The 25,734-nt window shown below is 35.3% G+C and overlaps 1 protein-coding gene across 14 annotated transcripts in view; it reads left to right on the top strand.

The window, feature by feature from the left end:
* The window catches only part of OSBPL9 (oxysterol binding protein like 9), a 199,457-nt gene that overhangs the window by 141,141 nt on the left and 32,582 nt on the right, over positions 1–25,734 (top strand). For 5 of the 14 annotated variants that reach the window (XM_043578760.1, XM_043578764.1, XM_043578767.1 and 2 more), the window contains 5 exons: positions 10,756–10,851; positions 11,834–11,881; positions 12,927–12,956; positions 14,265–14,315; positions 24,142–24,180. In XM_043578760.1, coding sequence (XP_043434695.1) covers positions 10,756–10,851; positions 11,834–11,881; positions 12,927–12,956; positions 14,265–14,315; positions 24,142–24,180 — 264 coding nt within the window. Of the gene's footprint in view, positions 1–5,234; positions 5,304–10,755; positions 10,852–11,833; positions 11,882–12,926; positions 12,957–14,264; positions 14,316–24,141; positions 24,181–25,734 lie in introns of all 14 variants that reach the window. The other 9 variants (XM_043578758.1, XM_043578761.1, XM_043578770.1 and 6 more) reach the window with 3 other exon arrangements.

The raw sequence follows: 25,734 nt of genomic DNA on the forward strand, positions 1-25,734 counted from the left end.
TCTTACAGATTTGAAACTCTTAGGGCACGGTCTACATCTGATTCATCTTGGCATCTAGCACAGTGCCATAGTCAAAAAAGATACCCAATGAATAAATCATTATTGTAACACTGAATTCCAACCCTAGAACGGTATAACTTTCCTCAGCTTTTTGAAATTAGAGTGTTCTTATGAAATCTTTCCTAAGTCAAAATGGTGTAAAGTGAAGAAGCAATTACCATAAATTTAAGTGGAAAGATTTCTGAAGGATCTCAGACCCTAAAAATAACCTCTCAGACTTTTCTGACACTTTAGGTCGTCTTGCTAATGGATGCTCAAGAAATTTAGATAAAGCACAAATGCTCACAGATACAGTTCAAGCTGTGGCAGCATAATGGCTGAGATGCTTAGTGTAGTTCCCAGAGAAGGAGCTTGGTGGTGCCATTCTTGATTGTGGTATTTGCTGCCTCTAACAGCTTGCTGCAAAACAAATGTTGAATGCCGTTTTTGCTTTGTGCCTTTTTTCATAAAAGCAGATACCCTCTTCAGATATCTTTTGGTTAGCGAAAATAAGTACTGATGAAGGTCTTTTGTGAAAGCAAAGTGGTAAGGTGGACTTTTGAAAGATCAGGGGATACCTGCATGTGTAAAACTGCTCGTGAGAAGATTTGGCATGAGAAGAATGAGGTTTTAGAGGGGTAAGTCAGTTGTCATTGCCTGGTCTTGTTTTTTGTTTGTTTGTTTTTGTTTTTAGTTTATTTATTTTGAGAGAGCATGTGGGTTCATGAATTGGGGTGGGGCAGAGAGAGAGGTAGAGAATCCCAAGCAGCTCTGCACTGCCATTGGAGAGCCCGACACGGGGTTTGATCACACGGACCAAACCATGAGATCATGACCTGAGCCGACACCAAGAATTGGACGCTCATTCAGCTGAGCCACCCAGGTGCCCCTGCCTGGTCTTGTTTTTTGTACTGCCTGTACAATACAGTGTCTTATCTGTTATTTCTTTTTTTTATTTAAGAAGTTTTACCTAGCCATAAAAAAGCCAGCTTCCATTCTTGTAAAATAATAAATCCTTTAGAGTAAACAAGTTATTTATGCTTTTTTCATGATACACTGATTTATAATTTCTTTGATTACTTTTTATGTTTAAATGCTAACAGGTAGGGACATTTCAGAATTCCTTCATTTGCAAAATTTTTATTGAGCACCTCTACAAACCAAGCACTGGCCTTGGATACAGTTGAGAACACTGAGTCCTGTCCTGATATATTCTAGTTATGTTTTAGACCATCTTGATAGATTTGTGACCACAATTAAACTAAATTAGGGTAATTTTCTATGACACTTTTAACAGCTTTAGCAAAAGCTGAACCTGTTCTGTTTAATGTTCACTGGCAGCTAAAATGAGATATACAAAAACTGCTTTGGCATATATGATTTTTAAGGGATATATGCCAAACCAATTACAGTATTTATTCTTTTTCAGTGTTGTTCTTCTATTTTTGTTTGGTTGGTTTATGTGAGATTTAAGCCTTTTAGTACTTGTCTGTTGGTCTGACTAGTTCATCATTTAGCTCCTGTTAGATATTGTTTCATTTTCAGTGTGTTATGTTTTGCCATACAGAGAGATCCGGGTTTGTTAGAGGAATATATCAAGTTTTGTTTTTGAAAACATTTCATAATCAAAATTTCAACAACTATTATGCTGTGAGAATTCTGCAGTTATTTCAAAAGTTGACCTACTAAAATACCCAGGTTAAGGATTCATGTGTTTGAATATGAGTTTCTGTTAGTTATGCTTAGAGCAAATATCCAGTATTTACCTAAACTTTTCATTTCTGTGGGCCCTTAACAATAGTGAGACTTTTTTGCTTTCCAGAATGCTGTTAAACCGCATGCTAGGTAGTAGTCTGAGGTTGGGGAAAGGAAGAATGTATTTTTTCCATCCCATTCTAGTTAGTCACTCAGAGCTTATATAAATCTTGGAATGAGTTAACCTGTGACTTGTAAGAAAGAGATGGCCAATAGCCTGACAGCTAGTGTGTGAAAAGAAAAGCTTTGGCTGATTGCCACCATCACATGGTCAAACAGGGCTTTGTTAGAGGGAGTGATGTAGTGGGTGTTTTTGTCTTTCATGAGTTTGCTTTCTTGAATGTTGAGTTATTATGTTATTGGCAGGAAGGATATAGAAAAAAATAGGTATTCTGCTTTGTTTTACTGGCTATTTTTCTTCTTGGCATTTATTTCAACATAGTGTTGATTGCTAATTTTTTAGTGCCCTCCCCCCCCCCTTTTTTTTTTTGCTAGTTTGTGCTTTTGATCTGTAAATGATGTTATAAATCTGTTATGCTACATTTTGCTTGGAAAGGTGTACCTGAGCAGCTGTATTGTCAAATTTACTCTCAAGACATTTTACGCATTTATAGATAATTGTAAGAGAATAATTTTGCAAGCTAAAACACTAATAAAACTTTTGAAAAATATTTATAAACCTGCAGTTTCCAAATATTTTTACATGTTTTTGAATTAAAATAAATATATACTTATTTTTAAAAATCAGAGACAAGTGAATGTATAAACTAAAAACTATACCAGTCCCTGTCTCATATACCCCCTTTCCTTAATCCCCATCCCTGGTAATAATACATGATGTATTTCATGTGTTTTGTTACTTGCATTTTATTTCAGAGGGGAATATGTGTATAAATAAGATAACTTTTAAAAAACGTAGCTTTTATATTATTTACGTCTCCATTTAGCTAGCATAAGGTGAGCACCCAGTTAATATTAATTACCTTGAGTTATGTTAAAGCCTTACTTCTGTAATTGGCTTTCTACATTGAGAGCCTTTAACCTCGTTTTTCATTTAAAACAATGTTTTAAGTAATTTGCTGCATTCTGACAACTCAGAGGCAATCTCACACACTTTCCAGGATGCTAGCTACATTCTTTATAGAGAAGGAGCCCATACAATTTATTGTCCAGACTGGAACACTTTTGAGATTGAAGGAGGCTGCTAATAATTTTTTTCTGAGACAACAGGCATAAACATTGATTACCCCAGACGAACAAGGATATGTGGTCATCCTATTCATAAACTTCAGGTTTTTATTTGTTGTATTTAGTTTTGATAGGACTTTTTATATGACTTTATTGAATAAATTGAGAGAACTCTTGGAAAAACAAGCTATCAATGATTTAAAAACAGAGGAAAATGGTACAAATCCCAAACCTCTTTTGTGCAGTTGTAACCAAGTCATTTTATGCAGTCAGTATTAGTGTTTCCTTCTGTAAGTTCTTAGGTTACATATAGGGTCAGCATTAGATGAAGAGATCATGAAGAATAAGCAGTTGTGCTAAGAGTTATGATTCAAGTTCATGAATTTTGACACCGATGTCTGTACATAAAAGGAGTTCTCTTTCCCAACTGTATGAGCAATTCACGTTTGCTTTGTGGTATATATATTTTTTAAACAGAAACTTAATACTATGCATAAGCCATTTTTTTAAACTTAAAAGTGATTCCCTTTTTAAAGAGCTGATGTACTTTTAAAAATCAGTTTATTTTATGGTGAAAAAGGCTTTCTCTATGTTGTTTGACTCTTTGTGACCACAATAATAATTCAGTACAATTTACCTTTTGTGATTCAGGCTTAATACCCAATACTTTCCTGAAAATCTCATATGGAATTTTTTTTTCTGATCTATTTTCTATAACTGTATTTTATGACTTGTTTTGTGTATTGCTCATATCTTTATTACTGTTATCTTCAGAATTTATCAACTTACTGTTTTCCTTTTTTAAAGGAACATTAAATACAATTTCACTTAGGCTTATATCCTTTTTTGATTATGGGTCTCTATTAAAATTGCATATGTTTTATGGTATTATCTGGTTATTAATCAGTTTTGTTTTTATCAAATATTCATTGAGTGCCCTCTTTATGTTAGGCACTAGTTAGGCCCTGGAGATAATGAATCCTGGTTATTTATGATTCCAGATTATGAAGAGGAAGTAGAAAACTTACTGCTGTGTTACTTTACAGATACTCTTTCATTTCATTTATCCAACAACTTTGAATGGTTTGTTATTATGCCCATCTCTAGATGAGAAAATGGCAGTGGGGAAAGTAGCTTGGCCAGATCATACAGGTAATTGGTTAGGAAGTTGCAGATTCAGGATTTAAAACTAGATCAGTCTGACCTTAAAGCTTGTGCCCATTTTAGCTACCTCAAGCTTCTTCAGGCAGTTTTTCTATTACATTTTAGTGCTCTTATGCCATGAATTCTTTTCAGACATTATTGTGATTTAAGAGAAAAGTTTAACGGGTTTAAGTCAAAAGACTGGGTTGAAATCCCAATTAAAGAAAACTCCTGCCTCATGACTTGGGTAAATGCTTATAAAAATAGGGTTAATGTCTGTCTACCTTACTGTCTTGTGATAATCAAATGAGAAAACTTATAAAGTATCTACCAGAGGACCTAATACTGTGAAAAGATTTTAATATAGTACATCCATGGTGAATTGATGGTGTTAGAACTACAGAAAAAAACCTTATAGGATATTCTTGGGGTACCTAGCAGTGCTGGTAAGTTAACTATAGCTACCATGTTGATAAAAGAGAACTTGCTTTGGAGCCTTAGGTTATCAGAACATTGACTTAAATGGAAAATAGCGTGAAGTTACAGTGGAGGAAAGTATTTAGTAATAGGCTCAGTTTTGTTGACAATTTTGAATTGATAATCTTCACTCCAAATGAATTGATACTGGAGTAGTCTTTAGGATTAAAAATAGAAATTCTTCCCTCAGAAATTCCTTTAGGTGAGGTGAATAAACCACAGAGACAATAGGGATTATAAATGTTTTCAGGTTTTCAGCAATCCAAGAAAATCACAGAGTAGTATACTTGACATAAAATCATAATCTGATTAATATTTCTGGTTTCTTTAGTATACTATTTTCATCATTAAGCCAACTTTTAAGTCATTTGATAAGGAGACAAAATGGTGTCATTTCTCAAAAAACTTAATTTGCAAATAAATTTCTAAGGAACAGAAAAGCCATTAAGTTTGGCATAAAATATTCTTTTTTTTTTTTTTTAATTTGCCACTTGCTGCTCACGTACCTACTTTTCCTCTGAATATTCAGTTACAGGTTTTTCTCTTATTATTCCTTTACTTAATTATTGATGTCAGACTCACAGCATGGTAAAGTAACTTTCTATTCTCTCTTTTCCTTACTTTTATGGAAGATCAGTACCACACTTGCTTTTTTCCAGTCTTCTGGTATCTCTCCAGTTCTTGAATTTTCAAAAATAATTGTAAGTGATTGAATTGTAAGTATGCTCTATACTTCTTTCATTGGATGAAAGCCTATCTGTGATGCATGTCATCTCAAATTGCTAATTGTGAACTTAAACTTTCCAAATACTCTCATATTTTATCAAAACGACATTTCTGCAAAGTTTTCATTATTTTAATTATCGGGTGTGTATTTTGCTAGTTTTTAAAAAATCATCTACTTTTGTCTGGATTCATGTTGTGTTTTTTTTTTCATTAGGAGGCTTGTTTTCTTTGGTGTTTTTCCTTTGTTAAATTTTTAAGCTGCTACTCCCCTTTACAATTCTACTGTTGATAACTTATTCTGTTTTCTTGTTATTCTGAAGTTTTCTGTGAGATTTACATGGTCTGATTTCTCTAATATATTTTCCTTTTCTCTTTTTGCAACATATTTTTATTATATACTATTCCTATATAAGAGAAAGCAGAGTATCGAGTACTTAGTCCTTTATGTTTTTGTTGTAAAATAAGATTTGATATGAAAATAATTACTCATTTGTTAATTTCACAGTGTTATTTATTCAGCCATAGCCCTTCCTGTTCTGTGTTAATCTCCTCCGTTCCTCAGATTACTCATGACTTTCTTATTTCCCGATTCTGACCTCAACAAGACCTTTAACCACCTTTTACCACTTTTACCTCCACTGTTCATTACTCTTCCTCTGTCACCAGGAATTACTTTAAAAGCTCTTAACTGCCTGCCTCAAAAATTGCCTCCTGTACTATTTTACTAAAAGAGTACCTCTACAAAGCAGTTACCGTTCATATGTACTTCAGTTTTAAGGACGTCCTTGCAATACTTTTTATTTTTTAATGGAGGTGAAGCATTTGGTTATATGTGTGTATAAATAGTGTTTAATGGCCCCAACTGAAGTCATTAATAGGGATTCATTTAATTTTGCTGACATTTGTTAGCTTTGAAGTGCTTTCTGAGAAGAGAAGTGATGCTATTCAATATAAGTATTAGGAAGATAGTAGGAAGTACTTATGTACAGCTCTGAGGCAGTCTGATGTTCTTCTGGCAGTCTAGATATTATTTTTGAAATTGGGCCAAATGTTTCTCTCTTTATATATTTTAAACTGAATATATAGATCTTGGCTGGTGTCGAATCATTTTTTTACTCTTCTTTATACAGCTATAAAGTCTTGATTTTATAGCTTCCTTTATTAGCAAAGGATTCTTTGTTGTTGTTGTGATTTTTGTTTTTAAAATGTTTATTCATTCATTTTGAGAAAGAGAATAGGGAAAGGGCAGAGAGGGAGAGAGAAAGAATCCCAACCAGACTCCACACTGCTAGCGCAGAGCCTGGTGCAGTGCTCGAAACCCCAAACTGTGAGATCATGCCCTGCGTCGAAACCAAGAGTTGGGCACTTAACCAACTGAGCCACCCAGATGCCCCTATTAGCAAAGTATTCTTGAAAACTAGAGACTGTTTTGTTTTTAGTATATTTGCCACATAAAGGGGCTTTTTTTTCCCCTTTTACGTTGATTTCTAATTTTATGGATGTATGTAACTTACAGGTTTCGTTTCTTTTGTTCCAATTTAATTTCTTTTACATCACAGATCATTTGCCTTTACTTCTCTGTAATAGTTGTGTTTAATTTAAACTTTAGGTTCACCTGGGTGGCTCAGTCGGTTGGCTGTCTGACTTCGGCTCAGGTCATGACCTCACAGTTCCTGAGTTCGAACCTTGCATCGAGCTCTGTGCTGACAGCTTAGAGCCTGCAGCCTGCTTCAGATTCTGTCTCCCTCTTTCTCTGCCCCTCCCTCACTAACGTTTTGTCTCTCTCCATCTCTCAAAAATGAATAAATGTTAAAAAAAAAATTGAAACTTTAAATGAATTCACACAGAAGTCATCAAATGAGAACTATGGCTCATCAATATAGTAAATTAGGGAGCAGCAACCTCTTTGGTCCTGACTGCCAAAAGTGCAACAAAACCACTTTGGTCACTGCTAAAGGACAAAAGGGAAGAAAAGAAAGACCTGAAGAAGGGAGTGAGGGGGTAGACAAAGGGGAGGATGAAGGCAACAGAAAGGCAAGAGGAATCTTAGGGAGGAGGGGGAGTGGAGTAGACCCTTGTCAAGGCATCAGTAGCTGCCAGATGCTGCAGTCAGTGCCACACACATTTATTCAATGCTGAACTATCCCTGAGGGTATAGTATTGAATGAGTGGTACATCTGCTTGACCCAGCCAGCTTGTTCTCAAGAGTTACTATAAGATGCCCCTGTAAGAAATATGAAGTCACACGCTGTCTTAAAGGATCTGCTCTGTTTGTTCTTAGTTCTTTTGAAGAAAGACCATTCTCAACATGGTGTAAAGGGCTATATATTCTGATAATTTGTTTTAAAACAAAATTCCATTAAAAAGGACATGAATAAGTGTAGGGTCTTATTGTAAATGTTGAATAGAAAGAGGAATAGTTATGACTTAAAGGGAATTTTTATGAAATAGTATATGTTAGGAGGTAACGAGTTCCTCGCCTGTTGAGATATTTAAAGACTAGAAGACTTTATTTATTTATTTATTTATTTATTTATTTATTTACATTTATTTTTGAGCAACAGAGTGAGACAAAGTGTGAACGGGGGAGGGGCAGAGAGAGTAGGAGACACAGAATCTGAAGCAGGCTCCAGGCTCTGAGCAAGCGGTCAGCACAGAGCCTAATGCAGGGCTTGAACCCACGAACTGTGAGATCATGACCTGAGCCGAAGTCGGACGCTCAACCGACTGAGCCACCCAGGCTCCCCTAGAAGACTTTCAAAGACATTGTAAAAGTAACTTCAGGTGGGAGGTTTTAGAGATGGCTTTGTTTCTGTGTACGTACTCTAAGTCACAATACATAGTAACAACTTGGTATTTTCTTCTAGTGTGAGGAAGCAGTTTAATTACTATCAGTTGTCCATGTTGATAAATGTGTGCATGTTGTTTTATTGATTGCAGATTGGGCAACTATACATTTTCTGTTTAAGTACATTAGAGATGTATGGATTACTGTGCAAGGAAGTTTAGGCTAGTGCTGGGCTTTTACGCTAATAACTCTTGTTATAAACCTCCTATTATACATTACATAAAAATAGATTGGTGAGTAGATCTTTGACTTGGATGTTACGACGTGTGGAGTTTATTCTGAGGTTAAAGGAATGTTGTGGAGGACTATCTAGAGGCAGGTCTAAGAAGAGAACCAGGTTGAGGTTCTATGATTATAGCAACATCAAAGGATTGTTTTTTAAGAATTAATTTAGGTGGGTTTTAGATCTCAGTAATTGAAATCCAGTTTATTTCTATTTATGGGAGGATTTTTAATCAGATTTGTTCAAAATAATATGTTAATTACATTTTGGATTCAAAAGAGGGAAAATTCTTAAAAGTTACATTTTCTAATTATTTAGATGCTTTACCTTTTATTTATGACTACGCCATTAACCTTTCCAATATTTAGCAAGCATAATGTATTTTACTGATTTTTAACTAGATCTTATAGTTACGTTAATGGCGGTTATGTTCCATTGCTGTGTGAAACAAAAACTAAGCCAAGCAGTTCTAATTTTTCTGTGGTACAGTAACATACAAAGAAATTACTTCCTTCTTTCATAATGCAGTACTGTAGTATCTCTGAAATGTAATGGATCTATCCTTCCTTTTCCACATCTTTTATTATCATGCTCTATATAGTAAATGTTTTTAATAGGAAGTTTTTTGGATTATCTTTTAAAATGAAAATGTTTAAACCACAGTTTTTTATACACGATGTTTATTATGATTTTTCTTAAATTTTGTTTTTATGCATGACATTTCATTGGGAAGGGATATTTAATACTCATTCAAGCAGTTTCTTTACATGTATATATTTAAAAAAAAACCAGGCAGTTGTATTGCCTTTGAATTTGAAAAAGAAAATGGGTTACAAGCTAAGTTGATTTTCCCATGGTCTAATATGACTTAAGTTTTTGTTTTCATTTTTTTTACTGTTCTGATTCAGAATTTGAAGCAAGAGCAACAATAAATGCTAATAGTAGTAATTGATTGTATTAGTAATTGTCTTAAGTACTACCTGTGGTATCAATAATAGTATGAGGAGGATGCCTATATTTTGCAGTTAAGAAAACAGCTTAGAGAGACCTGTTAGTGGCTGAGCTGCAATTAGAAACCAGGCTTGCCAACCCATTGTTGTTTTCCATACTATACAGTCTCAGTCTGGTGTTTGAGATAATGGTTGTAAAAGTGCTTTAGTAATAATAAAGTATTGTGCAGAGATGAGGTGTTGGTATAATACACAATGAACCCTGGCCTCAATTTACTAAATTGGGAATGTGAAAATGATCAGCATGTTTTGGCCAATAAGTGAAAATCAAGTATGGTATGTTTAACTGGTATATTTTACCCATTCAATGCTGAATTCTGTGGTTGGGTTGGGATTGTGACATTAGTGGTTTGTGACCCTTTTTTTTTTAACTGCATGACATTTGGGCATGCAAGTATGGCAGGCTGGTAGTCTTGTTCAGTCTCCAACTTTGTCTTTTATTTTTTAAAAGATTTTATTTTTAAGTAATCTCTGTATCCAACATGGGGCTCAAACTCAAAACCCAGAGATCGAGAGTTGCACACTCCACTGACTGAGCCAGCCAGGCACCCCACTTTTTGTCTTTACACCTAGGATTGATGTGTTTTTCAGTCGGAGATGATTACTTTTGAGTAAAGTTAAAACATAGGAATCCCATGCTCTTGAAGTTTAAAATTTTTAGTGTACAGAAAGTGGGACATGCAAATGCTGGACCCTTAAACTGAGAAATGAGTGGGCCCTTTAAATAAATAAACATTTACACCGTGTCCAGAGTGTAGTGTTCATGCCAAGGGTGAAAGTGAGTAGGGAACTTGATTAAGACAGAAGTATTGTCATTTTCACTTAGAGAGGGCCCTATTCTTAGAAGAGGTGAGAATTTTGAGGTTCATTTTTCTTTTTTAATAAGGAAGGAGGAGAATGCATCAGTGCTAATGGGGTGGGTTAGGGAATGAGAACTAAATAGAATATGAAGTTAAGATAAGGGACTGGAGGAATCAAAGTGGGGGTAAAGTAGGAGGTAATCAAGGTGGTGATCGAGGTTATTTATCTAAATTACTGTTGCTCTGGATATCACTGGGAGCCATTTTGGGAGAGAAGAAAATGATTCTGAAGAACAGGGTGAATCCTAATTTAAGCAGCAGCACATGTTTGATAAGGGAACAGGGCTAGAAGTTCATGAGGGAGATTGATGTACCACTATTCTTGGAGAATTTAGATAGTTTAAATATGCCTATTATTTATGTAAAAGTACTATTTTTACTTCAAAAATTGAAATGTCATGTATGAAGGATGAAGTATCTATCTTCTGTACTATTAAACATTGCATGGGTACTGTTAGATTTATTACAAATTTTCTTTTTCTCTAGGGTTTGGATTCAGGATTTGTTCCTAGTGTCCAAGACTTTGATAAGAAACTTACAGAGGCCGATGCTTACCTACAAATCTTGATAGAACAATTAAAGGTATGGCATTAGTTTATATACTGGAGTGGTATAAAGTAGTAAATGTTACTGAGCTTCATTCTGAATGTAAAGTTATTTGATGTTAATTTGAACCCCTAGATGGTTCCTCAGCAGTTTTTAAAGCTGACTTATTAAAAGATCTGGGTGACTTATTCATAGATCTTTATCTCTGATTTATATTGATAAATTGTATAATGCACTTTTTTGGCCATTAAAAAATAAATATCTAGACATAATTAGAAGAAAGCATGATAAGATTAGATTCATATTCTGTTTTAAAGTTCTTTGAAACTGGTAAATTTTAAAGTCGTTCAATTTCAAAGGCCTTGGTTTTTCCATTTTGGGGATTGGGGGTTGCGAGAGATGATTTCTCTACTTCATTTATTATTACTGAAATTGTCTTTTTCAATTCCTACTTTAAAATTAATTACCAGCAGGAGCTTCTGGGTGGTTCAGTTGGTAAAATGTCCAACTTCAGCTCAGGTCATGATCTCGTGGTTTGTGAGTTCAAGCCCTGTGTCGGTCTCTGTGCTGACAGCTCAGAGCCTGGAACCTGCTTCAGATTCTGTATCTCCCCCTCTCTCTGCCCCTCCCATGCTCATGTTCAGTCTCTTTCTGTCTCTCAATAATAAATAAATGTTAAAATTAATTAAAAGCAAAAGTCCTGGGAAGAAAAAGAAGTGTTAATAAACTTGGATCACAGAGCAGAAAAAGCTTAGGTTTCAGTTGATATTTTAAGTTCAGAATGTTTTCTTTTGCTTGTAATTCTACCAGAGTAATTGAACTTGACCGTTTAAAATAATTCAGTAGAATTGGATTTGATACAGTCCTTTGGAAAATGTACGTTACCTTAAAAATACATGTAGATCATCCCTGGAAGAAAAGTGTTCAAGAACTAAGGTTTGCTGTTTTATGTTTAGTACATGTATACAATATAGCAAAGTGGCTTGATACTATAATCGTTTTCTTTTTAATCCTGTAGCTTTTTGATGACAAACTTCAAAACTGCAAAGATGATGAACAGAGAAAGGTAAGTTCTATAATCATTATTTTGCCTTAAACCATTTTAAAACCAAGAGCCTTTTAGAGAAATAACAGAAGGACCTCAGTGTTTTGGCTACTATAATAGTACTGTTTACTGTTTATTGGTAGTACTGCTGTACAGACCAGGGCGGGGTAGAGGGGGCAGGGGGTTCTGGGGAATTCCTGTTACGGTTTCATAATTAAATGAAAGGGTAATGTACAAAAATTTTAATATGATGCCCATTTTGTTAAGTACCACCTTCCTAGGAGTAAGTTCTTTGTTTAGAGGTTTTTAAATGTTGAAGGTAGAAAGTTTATTTTATTAAATTGATTTGTGGTCACTTCATATAGTAAACTGGCAAGAATTTGCAGAATAAACAAGAAGCCACAGTTGAGGAAACAGAACAAGTGTTGCTTTAATTATATTTCCCCTACTGCCCTCTATGAATTTCTGACAATTACTTTGTATTTTGAATATTGCTTTCTTCCAGTTAACATTTTGTCTTCCTTGATTAGATTTCCTAATGCAGTATCATTTATTTTTGTGTGTGTTTCTTTTGACTGTAGCTTTGCATTTGGCTCTTTTACACTTGATAATAGTATCTGTAACTCATGTTTAGCTCCCTTTCCATTCTTAGTTTTGGAATTTAGTCCCATGTCATTTTTAAACAGCTTGGCAAAGTTTAAGGTAGTTCTGAAACACGTGTTTTAAAATCATATAGTGAATCAGTCTATAGAAAAGAGTCGTTTTTTTTTAAATGAATAAAAATGTTTTGTATTCTTACAAATGTTGAATTGAATCACATGAATTTTATTTGCAGATGTAATCATTTTCTTTTCAATCCTGTAATCCATAATCCGTAAAATATCTGAATGTTTTATTTAATGTTTGATATAAGTTTTAAAAAGTATAACCAAAAGTACTCCCTTTCCAACTTGCTTGTACTCAGAGTTATGAGTACATTTTAGTAAAATTCTTTAAATGATGAGTAGAAAATAATATCTCTTTGTGCTTCTGATTATTTCTGTTTAAAACATCTCATTTTTCACAGAAAATTGAAACTCTCAAAGAAACAACAAATGTAAGTTATGTGTTTGAAAAACTCTGGCTTTGCATTAGAAAGTACTTTAAAATGCTGTTTCTATTTTAAGCTGCCACTATTAAGAACAATTGAGATTTTAATTTTTATGAATTTTTTACAAGGCTGTTTAAGAATTTTATTATTTTCAGGGAGCCTGGGTGACTTGGTTAGGCGTCTGACTCTTGATTTCAGCTCAGGTCTTGATCTCATGGTTCATGAGCTGAAGCCCCACATCGGGCTCCGTGCTGAGAGTGTGGAACCTGCTTTGGATTCCCTCTCTCTCTCTCTCTCTCTCTCTCTCTCTCTCTCTCTCTCTCTCTCTCCCCCCTCCCACCCTCCCTTCCCCCCCCCCCCGCTTGCTCTCTCTCAAAATAAATAAACATTAGAAAAAAAAAGAATTTTATTTTCTAAAGGAGTTAAAAAGACTAAATAATCCCTCTAATTGAAATGGACTTCATGTGCCATTTTATTTGTTTCTGGTCTTGTCTGTCTGAGATTCTTGGATAAAAGGTGTCATCCATGCACAACGTATATTCTCTTATAATTAAAATATATTATGATTCAAGCTTTCTGATGTACTGGCCTTCTGACATTATGTAATAGGCTACTCATAAGATCTACATTTTGATAAAAGCCTTTTTGAAAACAAAGTAGTAGTATTCTAGGTTCACCAGTATTGGGGTTAGAATCCTTTACTCTCCATAATTCCATAAAAGTCTTCAATAGATATTTTAGGAATTTACATTAGGGTTACCTGCCATTGATCTAAGAATTTGGAAGTTAATCAGCCCCCTGTTTCTTTCTGTTTGAAGTGTTGAAAATCCGTTTAGAATGTTATCAGTATAAATTAACAATTTTTAGCATTCTTTTTAAATTTTTTAATGTTTATTTTTGAGAGAGAGAGAGAGAGAGAGGGAGCACGCACGAGCATAAGTGGGAGAAGGGCAGAGAGAGAGGGAGACACAAAGTCTGAAACAGGCTCCAGGCTCTGAGCTGTTAACAGAGAGCGTGACACAGGACTTGAACTTGTGAACCGCAAGATCATGACCTGAGCCAAAGTTGGACACTTAATGACTGAGCCACTCAGATGCCCCTTTTTGGCATTCTTTAATGGTTTATAGAATTGCTAATGATAACTTCATCTGACACTGTCAATATAGTAGAACCCACCAGATATCCAGAGAGGGTATTTCTTGTATAGTATAGACTTAAATCTTGTACATTTGAACTGATTTTTATATCTAAAGTTGTATCAAAAGACCATTTTATTTGGTGCAAGATCCTAAAATCAGTGTCCTGTTTTTACAGAGCATGGTAGAATCAATTAAACACTGCATTGTGTTGCTGCAGATTGCTAAAGTAAGTAAATTTTACTTTTGATTCCTTTAATTTAATGAGATTTAAAAATTGTAATAGCATTTCTCTTTAATAGTCCGGTGACCTGGTTCTGAAATATATTACCTTTCTGCAGTAAATTGTGGGGTTCCTAGTACTATTGAACAACTGTGTATTTGGGTGTTACCTTAGCAGCATGTGCCTGGTTTTGATAAGGTAATTTCTGATATGATGACTGGGAAGGAGGGGAGCACATTTGAATGACTCACTCCTTTCTTCCACTTTACCCATTATACTGCTTTGGAACAAGGGCATACTTTGCAAAACTTTTCACAGAAAAGTTTTTCTTAGGAAAAAAGGAATTAAATTTTAGCAAGAGTTCTTTCTCTCATCCATAACAAAGAGTATAAAAGATATATATGTGTGTGTGTGTGTATTATATGTATATAATATATATTTTTTTAGGTTTTTTTTCTAGTACTAAACTACATCAGTGAACCATTACTTTAATTGCTGTTCCTTATTCATGCAATAAAATGTATTTTGAATTATTGTGGTGAGGTAAAAATTTCATGGCGTTGTGCCTGCTTTTCTGAAAAATTTTGGTGTATTCAACTTAAATGTAGATTTGATTGCCTGGTATTTTGAGAAATAGGCATTTTAGGATTTGAAAATAAGAATTTTAAAAAATGTCCCCTGATTGTTTCTATCTGACTGTATCTCTGTATTTCTAGCCAGTGGCTAGAAGAGGGTGGGCAGGCAATTCAGCAGCCAAGTTGGGAAATGATGTTTGCATGAGTTTTTAATTACTGGCCTGTTTTACTTATTCAGTTGCATATATTTGTTTGCCCAGTAATGGTCATTTTTTACCTAGTATTGTTAATAACACAATTGTATAGGACAATCCATTTGTGCTTAGATAGTAAGGATATTCACCATATAAGTTAAAGGAGGTCAATATCATTTTCTCCTGAGGCTAGATCCAGTATTAAAGTGTCTGAATTTAAGGGCTTGTGTTCACTTTCTAGGTTTTTGGTGTATTGTTTTGTTTTGTTTTTTTTTTTATCACTATGCCTGATTTCTTGTGTATATGTCTAAATTTTTCATCTGCTTCTGTGGATGAGAATATATTATAAAGGGAGGATAGTGTTGGGGGTATAAAAGAGGTGGTAAGGTTTCTGTTTTTCTTGACTGTAAAATTACATGGGTAGGTGGGCATCTACTGTTACCCAAAAGCCTCTACAATATATAGATAAGCAGTGAACTACACCATGCTCAGTGTGAATAGGTAGGTGTTTTAGAGATTCATACTGCCTTCTCTAGAAGATTGAGGAAATAGAAGAGCTGATAGTGTTTAGGCCAGTTTGGATAATCTCTACAAGTCATTCAAAACTTTTAGATAGATGTAAAACAAGACTGCCTAGCTTCTTTGAGTAGCTCACCTTTTAGCTTCCCGTCAAGAACATTTTCCGTGTTCTGTCTTTGGAATGAGTTACAATTCAAATTACTAACACTCCTTTTTGGAAGTTTCTACTATTTTTTTTAAAGATTTTTCATTTTTTAAGTAATCTCTACAAATGTGGGACACGCACTCACCCAAGATCAAGAGCAGCACTCGCCACTGACTGAGGCAGCCAGGAGCTCAGTTTCTACTGGAAGTTTCTACTGTTTAGTCTGTACTTGCTACCTCTCTGTGTTTTTTTGTTTTTTTTTTAGCCCAGCTTGATAGACTTATATTTCAAGGTCCTTCAGAAGGGGTAACATAGATTAAGTAAATCAAGTTGGCTTTTTAGTTTTTTCCATAAGGAAAAAGCCTTCATTAAAGGCTTTCAGTGTACAAAAACATCCCTTAAATTACATATGTAGTCTATATGAATTCTATGAGTATCTTTAAATCTAAATGTAAATCAGATCATTTCACTTGCCTCCTTAAATCCCCCTAAATGGTTTTGCATCTCCCTTGGAATCTAAACTGCTTATAATAACTTATATCAATTGAACTGTCACTACTCTCTCACCTCATCTGCCCTCACTTGATCACGTTATTCCAACAACATTGGCTTGTTTTCTTTTTCTCAGGCCAGACGCTTTCTGCTTCAGGAATGTGTATTTACTTTCCCCTCTGACTGGAAGGCACTTCCTCCATATTTCCAGGACTCACTCTCTTGCTTTATTCAGATTTCTGCCCACATGAAATCTCTTTGAAGAGACCTTCCTGACCACTCTACCTAAATAATGTCTAACTTCCCATTGGTGGTCTTTTTCTTCATGGCCTTGCATCACTAGCCAAATTCACTTGATATATTGTTTGCTGTCTGTTTACACCTGACTGTACTCTCCTTAAGGACTTTGTCTTATTTACCCTTGTATTAGTCTACTTGGGCTGCCATAACAAACCATCACAGACTGGGTGGCTTAAACAACAAATTTATTTTCTCACAGTTTTGGAGGCTATAGAAGTTCAAGATCAGGGTTCCTGCCAATTTGGTTTCTGGTAATGACTCTTTAGCTTGTAGACCACCACCTTCTCACTATGTCCTCACGTGGTCTTTCCTTGATGGTGTGCACAAGGAGTAGAGAGAGAAAAAGGAGGGAGGGAGGGAAGGAGAAGGAGAAGGTTGAAAGGACAGAGGGATATAGGGAGAGAGATGGTGAGGAGAGCTCTCTGGTATCTCATAAAAACACTTAATTAGGTCCAGACCCCACTTTTAGGACCTTATTTAACTATAATTTACTTCAACAAATGCCCCCATCTCCAAATAGTCATACTGGAGGTTAGGGCTTCATCTGAATATGGTAGAAGGCAGGGCACACAAATATTCACTGTAAAACACCACTGTATACTCAGTGCCCAGAACAGTTGCCTGCCACATAATAGGGGCCCAATAATTGTGAATTTTGAATTAATGTTTCTAATACATAATTAAAAAAAAATTTTTTTTAATGTTTTTGAGACAGAGAGCATGAACAGGGGAGGGGCAGAGGGAGGGGAAACACAGAATCTGAAGCAGGCTCCAGGCTCTGAGCTGTCAGCACAGAGCCTGATGGGGGGCTCCAACTCACAGACTGTGAGATCATGACCTGAGCTGAAGTCAGACGCCCAACCGACTGAGCCACCCAGGCGTCCCATCTAATACATAATTTTTTATGGTTGCATAGTTTAGTGTATCCACTCTATGTATGATTTTTTTTTTTTTTTAGCCACCTCTCTGTTGTGCTGGGAGGACTTCTGTCTAATACTGATGGGAATATGAATTGTTACAGTCACTTTGGAGGACTGTTCTTCATTGGTGGGTTAATAAAATCTTGAAATCAGCTACTTTTAGAGAGTGCCACCTGAGACCCCAAAGGGATATAAGAGGATAGCTAATTTGATGCCTTTGTTGTTTGGAATTTATTTAGTATTAGCTTGTTAGAGGCAGAATGCTGTAGGTAGGATTTTAAACTCCTTCCAGTTTTGATTCTTTCATTTTAATTCTCCCACAAGTTTTCCTCCTCCCTAAATGATTAATGTATTGACTCCCAAACTTTGCTACCTGTTGGAATCACTCGAGAATCTTTAACAGTTCTCGTGTCTGGCTCCCATTTCCAGACATTGTGTTGTAGCTGCTGTGGGGTGTTACCTGGGCTTTTGGGATTTTAAACTCCCAGGTAGTTCTAACATGCAGCAAAATTTGGGTACCACTTGGGTTAGTGGGATTTTCAGGTGGGCAGTGTTCAGAAAATTTCATTCTTCCTTTGTACCATAGATAGAGGCAGCTGGTGTTTCACTCATGGGAAATTGCAGAGGAAGTGGCCGGGAGGGGGTGGCGGGGAAGGTGGAATAAAGCAGAAATAACCTGGGAGGCCTCTACATTGGAGGATTTGACCAATTCCTTATCAAGATTAGGTGATAAGACCATATGCCATAATTCATATAAGCAAGTGAAATTAATTTTAATAACGTATTTTATTTAACCCAATATATCCAAAATACTACCATTTCAACATACTTCATATTCTGTCTTTTTTTTTTGGTGCTAAGTCTTCAATATCTTGGGTGTATATTACACTTTGAACTAGCCACATTCCAAGTGCCCAGTAGCCTCGTGTGACTAGTAGTTCCCAAACTGGACAGTACAGGTCTAGATTATCCTCTCAAAGTAGATTGTATATTTAAGTTGTCTTGGGATCTCCGGTTCTCTCCCCAGAATATTTTTCTTCATAGACTATTTGTTTTTCATAAGCATTTGTTAATTTCTCATCAGACTTTTTAAAAACAGATTTATTGATACTAATTTATATACCATAAAGTTTACTCATTTAAAGTATACACTTCAGGGTACCTGGGTGGCTCAGTTGGTTAAGCGTCTGACTTCAGCCTGGGTCATGATCTCACAGTTCACAGGTTTGAGCTCCACGTAGGGCTCTGTGCTGACAGCATGGAGCCTGGAGCCTGGAGCCTGCTTCAGATTCTGTCTTCCTCTGTCTCTGCCCCTCCCCCACTAACGTTTTGTCTCTTTCTCAGAAAATGAATAAACATTAAAAAATTTTTTTAAAGTGTACACTTCATTGGTTTTTGGTATATTTACAAACTTGTGCACTCATTGCCATATTCAAATTATAGTACGTTTTTATCACTCCAAAAAGAAACACTGTATCTATTAAGCAGTCACCCCCTCCCTGTTCCTCTTTTCTTTGCTACCCTCACCCCTGTTCCTCCTCCAATCCCTGGAAACCACTAATCTACTGTTTCTAGATTTGCCTATTCTGGACATTTCATATAATTAGGATTATACAGTATGTGGTCTTTTGTGACTGGCTTATTTAGCATAATGTTTTCAAGGCTCATATTGTCACATGTATCAGGACTTAATTCCTCTTCATTTCTGAATAACATTCCACTGAATACATATACCACATTTTGTCTATTCAGCAATTAATGAATATTTGGGTTGTTTCCCTTTTTTTTTGGCTACTGTGAATAATGCTGCAGTAAATGTCTACATTTTGTGTGGAGATATGTTTCATTTATTTTAACTGTATACCTAGAAGTGGCATTAGTAGGGTTATATGGTAATAACTTTTTTAGAAACTGCTGAACTACTTTTCAAAGCAGCTACACCATTTTACAGTCCCACTCACAATCAGTATGTTAGAATTCCATTTTCTACACATCCTCAACCAATATTTGTGATTGTCCTTTTTTTTTTTTTTAAGTGGCTTAAAACAGCAGTCATTTATTAGCTCACAGTTCTGTAGATGACTCTAAGGTGACTGGGCTGGATTGTATGCTTAAGGCCCAAATCAAGGTCTGGACAGATTGAACTATTTAGATGGTCTGGGAAAGAATCCACTTCTAGGCTTATTCAGGTCCTTGTTGTAGGACTGAGGTCCCCATTTCCTTGCTAGTTGTTGGCTAGAACTCATTGTCAGCAACTAAAGGCCTCTGTCTCATCCTTACACAGTCTCCCTCTATCTTCAGAGCCAGCAGTGGCATATCATATCCTCTCATGGTTCACATTTCTGACCTTATCTCTCTTCTGCAACCAGCCAGGGAAAGCTCTCTGGTTTTAATGGCTCATGAGATCAGATCAGGCCCACCTGCGTAATGCTTCTGTCTTATGGTTAACTGTAAATGTAAATACCATATGATTTCACTTAAATATGGAATCTGAAAAAACAAAACAAATGAACAAACAGAAACAGACCCATAAATGCAGAGAACAGCTGGTGGTTGCCAGAGAAGGGGGTGTGGGGGTGGTGCAGAATGAGTGAAGAAGAGTGGGAGGTACAGGCTTTCAGTTATGGAATGAGTAAGTTATAGGAATAAAAGGTACAGCACAGGGAATATACTCAATGATACTGTAATAGTATGTTGACAAATGGTAGCTGCACTTATGATAAGCATAGCGTAACGTACAGAATCATAGAATTACATAGAATTACTGTGTTGTACACCTGAAACTAATGTAACATTGTGTGTCAACTATACTTTAAAAAATAATAATGGATTCATGGAACCTCTGAATATGATGAGATCACTCCTGTGATTGTCTAGCCATTCTTAGTGGCATCTCAGGGTTTTCATTTGCATTTCCCTAAGAAATAGTGATGTTCATAATCTTTTCATGTGCTTGTTAGCCATTTCATAGATCTTTGGGAAAATGTCTATTCAAATTCTTTGCCCATTTTTTAGTTGTTTTGTTTTAAATCTCATTGAGTCTGGGAGTGATTTATATGTTCTAAATACAAATCCTTATCTATGATTTGCAAATTTTTCTTCAAGTTTGTGGGTTGTCTTTTCTCTTTCTTGATAGCATCCTGAGAAGCATGCATATTTTTATTTTTGATGAAGTCCAATTTATCAGTCTTCTATTGGTTGTGCCTTTGGTGGCTTACCTGAGAAAGTCATTGCCTAATCCTAGATCACAAAGGTTTATTCCTGTGTTTTGTTCTTAGAGTTTTATAGTTTTGTGATCCACTTTGAGTTCATCTTTGTGGTGTGAGGTAGGGGTCTAAATTCATTTTCTGCATGTGGATATCCAGTTGTCCCAGCCTCATTTGTTGAATCTCATCAAACTTGAATTAGAAATTTTCTGTCATCAAAAGATGTTTATTTTTTGTTTCATATAATAAGTGTATTGGTCCATAATTATGAGAGCTTTTACTAGACTATACTGCCTTATTAGAGAGATGGGGATATATTTCATGTATTTTATTGGTAGGTATGGTTTTAAAAATACTGGAGTCTACAGTTGTCAGAAATCAGAAATCCAGGTTATGTTGTGCTGATGTTTTTGTTCATTATCATATTTCCAGATCTCAGTCATGCTGGTATGTTCAGAGAAGAGAATAGCCTTTGCATTAAGGAATAAGGGACTTAGAACCAGATAAACGTATGGTATAATTTAAGTGGGAAGTAGCATTAGACCCTTTCTTTGTTTCATTAGCATAGTTCATATTGAATTCAATTAAATCTCCAGTTCAGTAATACTTGAGGTTTAGCTTTAACTGATCCTAATTAAAAGCCATTTGTGGTATACTTAAAAACAGGATAGTTTTTAAAAAGAAAAATGGGGAAGGGGGGATCAATATAGCTTTAATTTTAAGTAGTAGAACAAAATTCCTAAAGTACATGATGGGAATGGATTAATAGGAAAGCATTTAATAGTCTATGGGTTCATCTAGCTTTGACTCTGCCTTAAAAGACAAACCACAACAATAACAAGAATAATAAATCCTGATTTAAAATACCCTGTAGATGAGGTGCCTGGTGGCTGGCTCAGTTAGTTGGTTAAGCGTCTGACTTCGGCTCAGGCCATGATCTCATGGTTTGTGTGTTTAAGTCCCGCATCCGGCTCTGTGCTGACAGCTCAGAGCCTGGAGCCTGCTTCAGATTCTGTGTCTCCCTCTCTCTCTGCCCCTCCCTCCCACCCACTCCCCCGCCTCTCTTTCTTAAAAATACACCCTTTAAAAACAATTAAAATTCCCTGTAGGTATCATTCATTATTAATGGGCGGGGGGGAGTTTGTCACATATTGAAATTTATTTTAAATTACACCAGAATTAAAAGTGGTTTTTTTAGATAACATACGTGTGTATATATAACATAGTATTTCAGTAATCAATCACTGCATAACAGAGCAGTCTAAACTGGAGTGTCTTAAAATAGCAGTAGTGATTTAAATTTTCCTCACAAATTTGCAGTTTGGGTAGACCTCATGACTTGTTCATATTTCATGCAGTGTCACCTGTGATAATTTGGGGGCGGCTAGAGGATCTACTTTTAAGATGGTTCACTCACACACTGCAAAGTTCGGCTGGGGCCTAGATTCTTCTCCATAGAGTCCTCTTTACAGCTGCTTGGGTTTTCTCACAGTATGGTGGTTGGTTGGGTTGGTTGTTTTCTCCTAGAAAACAAGGAGAAAGAAAGTTTGTGACATATCTATGAACTAACGTTAGAAATCACATACAGTCATTTCTGCTGTAATTACTGGTAGAGACTGTCACAAAGGTTTTAGTGTAAGGGATGTGAACACTACCTCTTGTTGGGGCCATTTCTGGAAAATTTAATCTATCACATGTGTATAATATTCCTTTCTAAGAAATCCTTTGGAAAAACCAATATTTAGAAATTAATAGGGGAAAGCCATAATTAAATCAAAATGTCATCTGAGCAAGAAACTTTCTAATTTCTTTCTCTAGAATTCCCAATAATTTATTTTCAACTATCTTCATTAAGAATTACTGAAACTTTGGATATTCTAAATATATAGTTAATTTTTCAAATGGGGAAAACCCCAATATGAATTACATAGATAACAAAATGCCAGATATTCTCAAGGATATGTGAAAGATACACACTGTGCTAGAAGTTCTCACAAGCACCTCTAGGTTTGATGATTTGCTTGGAGGACTCACAGGACATGATGGATATTCATAGGTACAGTTTATTAGAGCAAAGGATCCAAAGCAAAATCAGCAAAGGGAAAAGGCACATGGGGCAAAATCCAGAGAAAAAACAGGCACAAGCTTCTGTCTGTCTTCTCCCAGTAGATTTGCATAGAATGTGCTTAATTTCTCCAGTAACAAATTGTGACAACATGTGTAAAATGTCTACCAGGGAAGCTCATTAAAGACTCAACACCTTGGAGCTTTGTCAAGTAAGCACTTTCTACATAGCACTTATCAAGATTCCAGACTTAGAGAAGGAAAACAGGTTGTCAGCACAAACAAATTGTTTGCTTATACAGTTTAGGTACAGTGAGCCACCCTTATCAGAGAGAATGGTCAGAGGCCAGCTTCGCAGGCAGACAGCCCTGCTATGTTAGTGTTAACTTATTCCCAAATCTTCAAAATGCTCTTGGTTGACACTTCAATATGAAGATTTCTGAGTAAACTCAGTAAAGAAAAAGTTATAGGTATGTGAGATAGAACGTGGACATTACGTTTAAAACCAAGACCAGATACTGGTTTCTATTCAAACTTAAATATCCTCATACTATGGAGTTGAAACATTAAACAGTTTTATTTAAAATTAAACATATTATCTATATAATGCAAATAGGTGGATTATAATTACAGAAATGAATATGTGTTGGTAACTTTCCACCACCTTCCTAAAGTATGTGCTTGGAGAAGCAAGGCAAAAGAGCGTATTAGTTAATTAAGAACATGAGTTCCGAAACTGGACTGTGGAATCCTGGCTGCCCACCTTCTGTCTCAATTTTCTAATATGTCCAATGGGAATAATAATAGCATCTACCTTATAGAGTTGTTGGTGGAATAAGTGAAATAATAAATGGGAAATATTTGCCAGGCATTCGCTCCTATGTGATTCCATGGATACAGTGATTATATTTACTGAAACAAAAATCAGACCATCTATTTGGAGAAGTGTAATTCTGGGCCTACAGCCAGATATAGGAAATTGTGTTTGTCCCAAGTTTTTAAGGGTATATGATTGTCATCTCTTTAAATTGCAGTGAGAGTTTAAGGGTTGTGGGTAGTTATAACATACTATAAAATTAAACCCAGAAATATTCAGGGTCTTCCATCCTAAATTAGTGTATCTGCTTTTAATAGTTGGTACCAATATGAGTACACAGTTCCATAAGTTATTTCTATAATGAACTTAATTAAATACCTGTAGAGAAAAAATAATTGTTGGTGGTGTTTGTTTTATAGCCAGTGATAGAATTGTGTTTGGTTAGCAGTGTACAAATAGAATTACAATTTTTGTAGAAGCCAAGAGATAGTCTAACATTGTTACTTACCTATAGTAAAATAAGCTTTCTTAATAGGGAAGAAAGTACAGAAGGAGTTACTTAAAAGAATGAAGTTAATATTTTTAACATTTCTCCTTAAGGACCAGTGTAATGCGGAGAAGCACGCAGATGGAATTATAGTAAGTTTAATCTAATCTTTTTGTTTCCCTTTACTTCTGCAGAGCATTATAACCAGTCATGTCAGGAGAAGCCTGAACTTCTACTCATTTTTCAACACAAATTCCTCTTTTACCTACTCACTGCTTTTTGTTGTTGACTCTTGCAATTTTCTTTAAGCTTCTAAAGTTGGCCATCTTTCAGCAATCATTTGGAGGGGAAATGTTAAATTTTTCTAAGTATTGATTCAGATCGAATCACTTTGCATGTGTTAACATGAAGGGTTAATCATGGTGTGAAAATGAAGCTTTTATGACTAAGGCATAACTCACAATGCTACTATCAAACTCTTTTCTCAAATGAAAGCAGAAGGGGAAGGATACAATATTGAAACATATCTTAATCTATTTCAATATGTTTATTGGTTTCCATTTTATTTTTAGATTTTGCTATTGCAGTATATATTGCATCTTTATTAGAACAAATTGCACCATGAATTCTTTCACTTGTACCCATTTTCTTATTCTTTCCTCCCCCTTGGCTTTTTACTCTTCGCTTAGATTCAACTTCTACTTTAAGAAGAAAAGAAAATTTTATTGTTGGTATTTCCCATCTGGAAATAAAAGTTCGAGTTTGAAGATTTATAGTTGGAGCCACCCTATTTTTATGATAAATGAGTGACTTCTGTTTAGACTGTGCTTCTAAAGCAGGAGGCAGCCTCTTTTTTTTGTTTTGAGACTTTACAAATGCCAGCTTGTCTGAGATCTGGAAACTCTTCAAAATCTTCAAAACCGTCTCATGATTATACTTGAAAGGATAAGCGTGTTAACTTTATATTTGTTTTAAAATGAAAAAAGTTAAAAAATCTGTGTTGTTTGCATGTTTCTTACGGCAGAGATAAGAGAAGCATTTTTAAAATATGAATTAAAGGCATTGGAATTTTTATCTCTCTTCACAGTGTGAGTTCAGAGTTCGAGGCATGGTGATTTAATACGAATATGTTATATAAATACAATGTAATGTAGTATCTCTTCCCGAGATATCACTTAAGATTGTAAGCCTCATAGAAAATGACTATTTATGTTGTTATTATTAGTTATTTTTTTATTATGTTAAAAAAAGTTGGCTGAGTTTTATAAAGCATACCCAAAATGTTTGGTCATTTACAATTAAAAACATCTAGAAAATTTATACTTAAAGAAAATCTAAACCTGTAGAAAACAAACATACCTGAATCATTTGATCAAGGACTATAACATTTTTCCCTAAGTGTTTTTATTTTTAAAAGATAAAGGAAATGTTCATGGTTTAGATCTTGGACCCATACAGCTAGAACCTGGCCTTCCTACTCACTAACTGTGACCTTAGTAGGCATGTTACTCAACCTTTGAACCTTAGTTTTCTCATGTATAAAGAAAAGTGGCTAGATCTACCTCAAAACATTGTTGTAAGGTACTGAATGAGCACAGAATCAATAAATGTTCACTATACATATATACATTTATATATAATTTATAACATTGCGTGAATTCTATAAATGTTATAACAGATTAGAGCTGAGGATTATTGTTTGTTTG

Source organism: Prionailurus bengalensis, chromosome C1 (assembly GCF_016509475.1).
Source record: "Prionailurus bengalensis isolate Pbe53 chromosome C1, Fcat_Pben_1.1_paternal_pri, whole genome shotgun sequence".
Taxonomy (NCBI): Eukaryota; Metazoa; Chordata; class Mammalia; order Carnivora; family Felidae; genus Prionailurus; species Prionailurus bengalensis.